Source organism: Coffea eugenioides, chromosome 2 (genome assembly GCF_003713205.1).
Source record: "Coffea eugenioides isolate CCC68of chromosome 2, Ceug_1.0, whole genome shotgun sequence".
In the NCBI taxonomy this organism is placed as follows: domain Eukaryota; kingdom Viridiplantae; phylum Streptophyta; class Magnoliopsida; order Gentianales; family Rubiaceae; genus Coffea; species Coffea eugenioides.
Window position 1 is genome coordinate 26,500,922 of NC_040036.1, and position 10,140 is coordinate 26,511,061.

The following is a 10,140-nucleotide window of genomic DNA, read 5'->3' on the forward strand; positions in this document are numbered from 1 at the left end:
TTTCTTCTGCTTTGTGGTACGTGTTTTTCCATTCACTTTACCTATGTGTAAATTCAAACGCCGGTTGGCTAATATGTTCGCTCATACAAAAATTGTCTTCTCGTCAGAAATGACTAATAAAACACACAACAACCTCTAATTTTCAACTCTTGAACTTGCCAAACAAGATTTTGGTGCTTAGACTCTCTTAGATCTGTGATCTGTCAAATTCACATAGTATGTACCAAACTAGGATGTGGTGCTGGGAGTCGTTAGTTTCATGGTCTATTATCGCAAATTTCGTTTGACGTTCCGTTTCAACTTTTCCTTTGTCTTACCCTGCAGTCGCAAGCAAATGTTTTTGACGAGTCATTCGATTCGAGTCTCTTCAAAATACACTTGTCAAGAACTCATTCAAATCCGATTAAAAATTGTTTCTGATTTAGTTGCAGTCTTCTAGTCCTGATTAGAGGGGCAAGGCAGGAGAGGGAAGGAGGGTGGTACAAGTTTGGATTAGGTTGAAAGTGAACTATACATTAAATCTGATCGAGAAATGAACCTATAAATAAATATTGCAATATGATTAAATTTCTATCTATCATCTTTTCATAATTATATACATAAAAGAAATTATTGGTGTTATGAAAAATAGACTAACCTATTAAATACCAAAAATGTGAGGAATCATAAACAAGCAAAAGGAGAAAATCACCTCACTAATTCATGTATTTTTCTCCCCTTCAAATTTGTTTATATCGTGTGACCGGGTCCCTAGGTTTTGTAATAGTTAGCGCTCTTCTATTGTTATATATTGTATTTAGCCAATTTTCGCTATAATCAAAATTTTAAGAATAAAAGTAACTAATATTTTTTAACCCATATATACTACGGTATAATGAATGCTTCACAAGTGGATCGAGCTTTCGAGTCGGGCCGATCTCAGGCTTTGAGGAGTAAAGCCCAGCCTATTATATCCGATTGTATTGTCATAGCTGAAGGGCTAAAACCCCGATTGGGTTTTCATTCTGCTTGTCAATTTTTCAACATTGCCTCTCATCATTTACTTGAACCCCAATTGGTTTTTCCCTCCTCCCCACCCCCGTTTTTTTATTCTATTTCATCATCATCAGTTGAATCGATCATAGTATAGTGCTACTTATTATAGGGTCTTCACTTTTATGCAAATTTTTCTTGATGGGTTTTCCATTCTGCACAGCTTAAAAGCTCAAGATTTTTTGTTCTTTTCCTTTCTCTTCTCGCTGACATAAATCCGACTAGTCAAGCTTACCTGTTTCAGAAGATGCAGCATCTAAGGAGAACTGGGTTTTTATTACTGAAGAATAATAGGCTATCAACCGCTCTGAAATCCTGCAATGGCTTGGGCGATTCTTTTCTTGATTATATGCCTACAAAATATGCATCAAATATGGGTTTTGCTCCCTTTTCATCTACGTGCATTGGGGAGCCTGGAGCCAGCAGCTTTGTTAGAAGGGTATGTCAAAAGTATCATTTTTTTTAATGATCGAAGTGCTTAAACTCAATGTGGTGCTTATGTGTAGTTTTCTTAAGGTGGTCCGGAGCAATTGTGAATATTTTTTCCCAATTTATTATAGGTATTATATTTGTTGAAATGGGTGAATTTTCGTTTTTCTTTTTCTGCTATTGAAATATATGAACTTTTGTTTTGTGTATGTAAATGTGTGTCTCTGCATGCGTGAGTGGAACTTGCGAAGGTGCAATTTTTGTATATTGGAATGTGATGTGAATAGACTAAATGTAGGGGAATTGAGAAAGTAGGCTACTTTCTTACTTTATGTTGTTTTGCCGCTGCTTATTACTTGTAGAACTTTAAGCTAAGCGCGATTCGTTTGTAAGAGAGTTTATTAATAAAATGGTGAAGGTTTAAATTCCCTTGCCCTTATAGGATGGGAACAGGCATCTCAAGTAAATAAAGTTACTAGCACATGACTCTCACTGCAGTAGACCTCACTGTGCCTATAATGCAACGCTAGTTTAGATTCACAAGCTTGTGTTTTGTTCGTTAGGTCAGAGGTCAGAAAACAGTCTGAATGAAATGGACATTGGATGGTCGACAATATGATGATACCTCTATGTCTCATTACCTTTAACTTGCGTTGCATTTGCACTGGAGTTCTGGTCTATCAGCTGTGATTAAGCTGAGGGAGTCATCTGTTCTGCCTTTTGGAATATTTATTCCATGATGTTGATGCATCTCTTCTTCACAGTGGACATGCCTTTAAAGCTGATCAATTGTCTAAAGAATAATTTGACTATTTTGTAAATTACTTTCCATGCATTCCTAGACTTACATGTCTAAAACTTCCACTTCGATAATCATACAATTCATTTTCCTCTTTGTTGAAAGCTAATATTACCTCTTGTTTAATGGGGATTAAGGCTTTTCATACTAAAAGTTTCCAATAATTTTGTTCAATCTTGTGCTGTATTTCTTCACTTCTGCTGGGTGCACTTGTTTATTGCAAAACTTTGCATCTAGAGTTAGGAACAAGATAAGAAGATATTTTAATACTGATATAAGGTTCCAATCGGTGTAATTAACCAAAGGAATTTACATCGGTTAGGATTTATATAATTTATCTGCAAAGTACCTCTAATCAGTTTGGCTGTGTGGGATTTTGGTCTCTTTGTGGAAACTTATACTAAAGAAGGGGATGACGAGTTTCTTTATTCAATGCAGATTATGTTCTATAAAACTTGATAAAGAAATGTTAGTATGACATTTGGGAGTTCTTTTGTCGTTTAGTTTGCAAACTGTCTCTACCAATCTTTTGCAGCCAAAATCTTGCTCAACAGGCTTTCTTTATGGGGTAAATTTCTTTTACTTTGACACTTCTAGGAATGGTGAACGAAGTTAAAACTGACTCGACTACATTGAACAAGGAGCATGACCATTGGCCAAACTAAATTGGAAAATGAACATGACATTATACTATACTTGGCTTAAGGTGTATTTTTGGCCTTCTTGTTTTAATTCAGCCCATTTTCAGCCATAGATAACCAGGAAGACTGTTAGGTAGCTTTATATGATAAATTACTGCACTGAATTAAATTTTGTTAGAAATGACACGTTAGTTAGAGATATACATACATACATACATACACGTTAGTTAGAGAGATACATACATACATACATACATACATACATGCATGCATGCATACATACATATATGTGTGTGTGTGTGTGTGTGAGAGAGAGAGAGAGAGAGAGCATAAATTGTATACCAGCTGCAAAATGTGATTACCTGTTTCAGCAATGATCTTTCTTTCTGATGTTACTTACAAAGGGAGGGAGAGGTGAAAGCATAATTTGTACCCACACTCTGTTTCAAGGATGATGTTTCTTCTTGATATTACGTGCAAATTTATCTAGTAGTTGAGGTGCGAATTGTACTCCAGCTACAGATGGTGATTGTTTGTTTCAATAATACTGTTTCTTTCTGATGATACTGATATACTTAACTGGTTGTTGATATGTAAAATACTTTGACACTTGCTGGTACTACTGTTAACTTATCTTCTTCCCCTTTTGTCTAGTATGTTAGGGGGCAAACTCCGTCACCATAATTGATAATTGTGCTTGTTTAACTTACCAAAACAAGAATGGCTTTTGTACTTCTTAAGTCCTTGTCCTGCATGTGAAATTTTTCAGGTAATTCTGTTGCATTGTTTACATTCTGAAACTTGACTCATAATTTTTAACCATGATTACTTGCAGGAAATGATGAATAATGGTGCAAAATATGTCAGAGATGGAAGCTATGCACCTAGGGTATGCAGATGATTGTTATTTTCTTTATAGTCATGGAGTTAATACACGTGCTTTCTGATAATTTTTCTTTTCATTGTTCTTCAGGTCAAACATGAAGCCGGGGGTTAGTATTATTTTTCTTGATTATTCTATTCTTTGGCTACTATGGAGTCCTTGTGTAAGAGCTGCAAACACATGAATCATTTCTAATCTATGTCCAATGATGTGACCTTCTTGGGATTTTGCAAAAATTCAGATTTTCTACCCGCTTTCAAGCATTCGTTCCATGGATGGGACCAATTTTCTCAATTCATCATCCGGAGATGCATAAATAGCAGACAGAAGCCATTCCTTCCCCGAATCACTGTTTAGCTTAATGCTTCCTCATTCTTGGATGGTGTCTTTTGAATGTTGAGAGTATTTTTTGGAGTATATAATTTGTCGAAGTTTTCTTGACCAGACTTTTTAATTCTTGCAGGTTGCCTATATATAGAGTAGCTTAAAGGTTACTTTAGATCTGAAAGTTAAAATTTCCATCAATCAATTGTTTTTCTCTGTGTTTGTGTTCATGTTTGTATCTGCAAGTATCTGAGCGTGTCTGTGTGAGATGGAGGACACATTTTTCTGTTCTGTCTTTCATTTTCCCCCCTTAAAATCTTTCTTTATTGTGAATATGTGTGTAGGACTTCCTCTGTTACTCAAAAAGCAGTGGACTAGGAGGAACTTCATTACTTCCCAGTCGTCATTTCAACCAGCCATGATGAGTCAAATAAATTCCAACATATCTTCCTCAGCTAGATCCTTTTCATCAAAGGCATCTGATTCAAAGGGTCAAAATGAATCAGAGGTTTCTCTCTAAATTCAAATATAATGATTGATTATGCGGTGTGGATCAACTTTGTTCTGTGGTTGTTATGCAATTTATTTATGTTTAAGTACCATCTAGATTGCTACTGTGCTTTGCACATAATGCTGTCAGTGGTTCCTTTACATTTCATATGCTTAATTGCATGTGTTAATTTTTAGTATTGGTTAATTATCAGAATTATTTGTAAAATAGGAAACAGAGTATGGAGGGTTGTCTTTTGAGGAGAAACATCAGTGACTGGAGAATATGAGATGTGAAGAACAACTAAGGGGTAGATGATAAAGAGTTAATTCTTGCCTCTCCTGAAGCCTCCTTAGCTGACTGGTTAATTTTAGGTATGTCTAAAGTAAAACAAACACTGGGGAAAGATGAAAAGTACGAGCACATAAGCTGGCCCATTATATACATCGTGAACCACGTCATTCACTTGTCTGTGATATGTCTACAGTTTAAACCAGATTTTAGTTTAATGTTATGAATTCTTGTCATACATATTGCAGTCTAAATCCTGTGGTAAAGTTTCCTAGACAGTTTTTTAGCTGGTCATTGGTGATGTATTGCTGTCTAAGTAGCAAGGAGTCATTATTAGGAATTGCTTTAGGGAGATATACTTTGCTATGTGCTTGACTTTATTGCATCTTTTCTTATCTTGAAATACGCTACATCAACTCATACACTGCTTTACAGTTTTGCAAGCTTCATGCAAATAGTTGATGGAGTTGTAAGCATCTCGTTATTTTTTGTAGACTAAAAAAAAAATGCCAGCCATTTTCTTATGATTTGCTTCATTTCCTTTTGCTGGTATCTCTGAATCCTGTTGTTGTAACCACAAGGAACTATGTCCTTCGGTCCTCCTTTTAACAGACTCGCAAAGATATGTCTACTGTTGAAGATCCATTTGATGCTCCAACATATAACATCCCTGAGAAGCCAGTGACATTTGTAGAAGGGGCTTCCTACACTGTATTCATTCTTGCAGGACTTGGAGTTGCTATTGCTGCGGCTTATGCAGTTCTTACTGAGCTTGTATTTGAACCAAAGGAGTAAGATTCTGACTTACCTCTATGTTGTTTATATGTTCGGTTTCAGTATCTGATTTGATTTTTTTCCCCATTATCTTTCAAGATTACTTTAAATGAGATGAATTTTGTGTCTTACAGGTATAAAATTTTTGGGAAGGCTCTGGAGAGGGTTCAAAATGATAGCCAAGTATGTCTTACCTGAAATTTTTTTAAGTGTTTCCAGTGGCATTGCAGGATCACCTCTACCATGAAAGTTAGAATTGAACAGTTCGACATAGTCAAGACTGTTATTGTGGGAGTTATTTTAGGTTGTATTAGTGTGGTTAACCTGAGAATTCTAATCTTTTTTTATCCGAGGCAAAAAATTTAGGACTGCATATGGTTATTAAGCATACTTGAATGGTGGTTTTGTGTTTTCCTAGATCTTTTATTCATGATGGTGTAGCAAGAACATGGAATAGATACGAGAATAATGATGATAATGTAAATGGACGGTTGTTTCGTACTTAAAGGTGAGGCTTAACCATTTTTCTGACTAAAGTCCAAGTTTTGGAAGTGGAGTAACAGGCTAGCTTTGGAAGTTAGGACAGGACACGGTTTATCTTTTTGAGAGATTTGATTGCTGCTTCCGTGTTTCTTTTAGTTGTTTTGGATTCTCTTATTTCTTCGTAAACTATAGCACGAATCAAGTTGATTTTGTGTGATTTTTCTCATTGATTATATCCTTCCTACTGCATCTTCTGGTTTAAGGGGCTTTAATTTGCTTTGCACCAGGTAAGGGTGAGAATTGGATCCCCCATAACTGGTTATGGTTCAGAAAGTAGGAATCGAGCTGCTCGCCAGCGCATTCCAAACAGGATATGGACCAAAGATGGTGTTGAGCATGTTGCGGTAAGGGTTCAGGAATAGTCCCTTGATTTCGGCATTTATGACTTATATATTATATTCTGTTTATCTTCTTACTCTACACTACAAACTTGCTTTTCATTAAGAAAAACAAGATATAGGCTTTGGTTACTGCATCTTCTGCTGAAAACTTGAAATTACAGCCATCTAATACTATAAGGATATCAGATTTGTGTTTTTTAAGTACGTGCTCAATTAAATGTAGGTTGATTTCTACATTCGCGGCCCCCATGGAGCTGGCAAAGTTTATGCAGAGATGTTCAAAGATGAGGACAAGCAATGGAAGTTTGTTTCTTTGGTGGTTGAGCTTACATCACCATCTCGGCAAATGCTTTTGCTGGAGTCATACATCCCAGCCTGAAAGGAGTTACATACATTGTTCGATCGGAAATTTGCTGTACCCGTGGATGTCAACCAGATTTCTATTACGTTGGATTTCTCCTGTTTCTTTTCATTCACCACCGAGTGACGGTATTGGAATGGGCTTTTTGATGTCCGAGGCAATTGGAATATATGGTAGCAACTTTACAATGTAGCACGGAATATTTAGCTGATCTGAAGGTAGTCTACACTCTTTAGGGTTTGGATATCTGCCTTATTTTTTTTTGTCCTCGTTGGCAAATTTTTTTGCCACCTCTTGAAGTTGGGCAGGGTAATTTATGGTGGTTGGCTGTTGTTGGGATTTAGGTTTATGTGAACTGGCAGACGTTGATTAAATGGGGTTTTCAACCCCCTCTCGTTTCATTTTTGTTAGAAGCTGTAGGATGGATTGATAATTCAGTGTGGCATCTTTCTAATTCAACACAAGTTTCTTCCTCGTGATTTAACTCTTCTTATACAAGCTTGGCTTGCGCCATAGGCGTTTTCCTTCAGTTTCTAGCAATTTTTCCTCCCGTGATGGGAAGGAAAAGAAAAAACAAATTTGTTGTGAAATCAATGGCCTGGAGGATACATGTTTTTGCTTCAGGTCTCACTCTACCAATTTGCCCTTGCCTTCCACTCGACTCCCTAGAGACTTGCTTTTGTCCTACACCTACAGCTTCAAAACATTTTGGAGTCAGCTTAGTAATTGTTTTATTGAAAACGTTTTGTAGTTTGTATTCGACTTCCTTTGAAAGGACAACGATTAACTTAATAGAGAGAGAGAGAGAGAGAGAGAGAGAGAGTTATCACAAACATAATCTTGGAAGAAGCTTCCCACCATTGGTAAATGGCGGCAGTAAATATTATGATTATGGCTCCACTGAACAAATCCTAACAAGATTTTGCAATTTTTCCTACTGTAACCAACTGCTTAAGTTTATTAATCTACTGGACCATATGAATTTGTCCACGGACCACTTTTTTGTTTTTTTAATCACTGAGGAACAGATCAGCTTAAAACTAAAAGAAACATTAAAATGGCCACTATCACATAAAAGTACACCTCCAAAAGCATCCATTCAGAGGGATTTTAAAACAACAGTCATCATGCACTAAAAATGCACAAAATCGTCATATTGCTAAAGGAGAGAGTACTTCTCAAGAAAGATTGCTTCTGAGCTCCACTACCACGAAGGATTAAAAATTCAATGATGAGCTTTGTGTTTGCGAGCACTTCAGGGCAAGATCAGGAAGGGAGATCCTGAATGCCATAGGTTTGCCATGACATAACCATAATTAATTGTCTTGTGCTCTTGGTCGTATTCCAAGCCCAGACCTTATATTTGCACCTAGAGTCTTCATGTCATCCACCTAAAAGATTATGACAGAGAGATACTCTGTGATCAGATTACACAATAAACAATCTATCTGGATGGAACACGCTGACAATAATGGCCAATAAGCATGAGCAATGCTGATAGGATAGAATTTCAGATCAACAGCATTAAATTTGGCAAAGATGATGATGCTCTATAAACACCTAGTTGTGACCATTAAAGCACTAATATACAGCTGGCAATGGTGCAGAAACGAGCAGACATGAACATAACAGAAACTGGACCACAATCCCCAAACTAAAAAGAAAGAGGGCAAAAGAAAGAAAATCCAGATAAGAGAGAAAAAGGCAATATAGTTATCTTGATTCTCTGATTTATTCAACACGACAATGCCCAAACTGTTAAAGTTGAGAATAACAAAAGCAAGAATGCTTGCTTTGGCCCAATGAAGGTTGCTTCAACAGAAAGGTGATACCCACCTTTTTGCTTCTTATTTCAGCCAAGTAATTAGGATTAGCATTCATTTCTAGAGGCACGGTTCTTGCAAAGCTTCCACTACTGCATACAAAATTCCCCAACGTCCCATATAGAAAGGATATAGGGTGCAGAATAAAACACAATTTCCAGATTCAATGTTTCCACGATTGAACGTTAGTAGAATTGATCTGACAAAACACAATAACCAATTTCCAGAGCTAAAAATGTGACAATCACTTTGCAAAATCTAACCTTTTATGAAGAGCCAGGGACACATATCACAACATTTACTAATTCATTGACACACGTCACAACCATAACTCAATAGTACTCCTCTTCTGGCTGGAGAAAGATACTGAACTTGATGAATTTCAGCTTCATGTAAAAAATACATGGAGTAATATTTATGCCCTGTGGTAGATAGGTAAGGAAATAGCTTTAATTGGAAGAGACTACAAAAATTATGGCTACCTAGACAACTGAAATCCAAAATCCCAACTATCCTGAACTCGTATAGGTTATAGTGATGTCAACACAATTTCCTTTACCAAATATCTCATTTCACCAGGCAAATGCACCCTAGAGTTCAAAAAGAAAGTACCTTTCGCTTGTTTACAAAGCAAAATCTAAAAATTAACGGGAGTAATTGATAGTTCAAACTTCCAAGACTGCACCCTTCACTGCCATTGCAACCAAAATTTCTGAAGTAAATAGACAAAGAAAGAGAAAGAGAGTTACCGAGTGGATGCCAGAGGCTCGGAGAGAACCGATGGTGGCGGAAGCGGCGGAGCCAACGAAGAGGGATGCCACGCCGAAGGCTTTAAAAGGCATTAAACGAGAATCGCCTGCATAACCTCGCCGGAGAGATAAAATAGCCCATAATAATTGGACCGAACTTGCCCCCGCCCAATACCAGTAGCCTTCTACGCCACCGCTCCACCGACGAGGAGGACCATCACTCTCTTCATTTAGCTCCATCTCATCTCCGTCCATCCGCCATTTCCCTTCTTCTCCTTCTAAAGCTGTTTTTTTTTTATTTTTCTTTTCTATTTCTTCTTCACTCCCCGCCGCGGTTGAATCTTGGACCATAAGATTTGGGCTTTGGCCCTGTTCTCTTTCGGCTACAAATTAGGTCCACATGCGGAAATTTGATACATCTGGACACAAAGTATTTAACCCCCGGGTCTCTCATATTTTGTAGGTTTGAGCCTTTTGTTATCTTTGATCTCATCATAATTCTAGTGGGGGTTTCTTAAACTTAAATATATTTTGATTTGTTAGGTTTTTGAATTTTTGTTTAGTTGCTTCACAATGGAGTATGATAAGCATTTGGGATTGTGGTTAAAGTTATTTTGGCCTTTGTGAGGTTCTAAATGGCATGGTACTTAATGTGAACAC

At 37.0% G+C, this 10,140-nt stretch overlaps 2 protein-coding genes across 2 annotated transcripts; one reads left to right on the plus strand and one right to left on the minus strand.

Moving 5' to 3' along the window:
- Window positions 1-1,001: 1,001 nt before the first annotated feature.
- On the plus strand, window positions 1,002-7,406 carry LOC113763393 (probable mitochondrial import inner membrane translocase subunit TIM21). Its single transcript, XM_027307178.1, has 8 exons — window positions 1,002-1,471; window positions 3,737-3,790; window positions 3,875-3,893; window positions 4,453-4,616; window positions 5,502-5,680; window positions 5,798-5,846; window positions 6,434-6,550; window positions 6,771-7,406. Exons 1-8 carry the CDS (start codon window positions 1,280-1,282, stop codon window positions 6,924-6,926), a joined length of 930 nt encoding a protein of 309 aa, XP_027162979.1. The 5' UTR covers window positions 1,002-1,279; the 3' UTR covers window positions 6,927-7,406.
- Window positions 7,407-7,942: 536 nt separating this feature from the next.
- LOC113761723 lies at window positions 7,943-9,805 on the minus strand. Its single transcript, XM_027304829.1, has 2 exons — window positions 9,481-9,805; window positions 7,943-8,299 (listed from the first exon to the last, which is right to left on the minus strand). The coding sequence occupies exons 1-2, from the start codon at window positions 9,733-9,735 to the stop codon at window positions 8,225-8,227; spliced, it is 330 nt and encodes a 109-aa protein (XP_027160630.1). The 5' UTR covers window positions 9,736-9,805; the 3' UTR covers window positions 7,943-8,224.
- Between the last annotated feature and the right edge of the window lie 335 nt (window positions 9,806-10,140).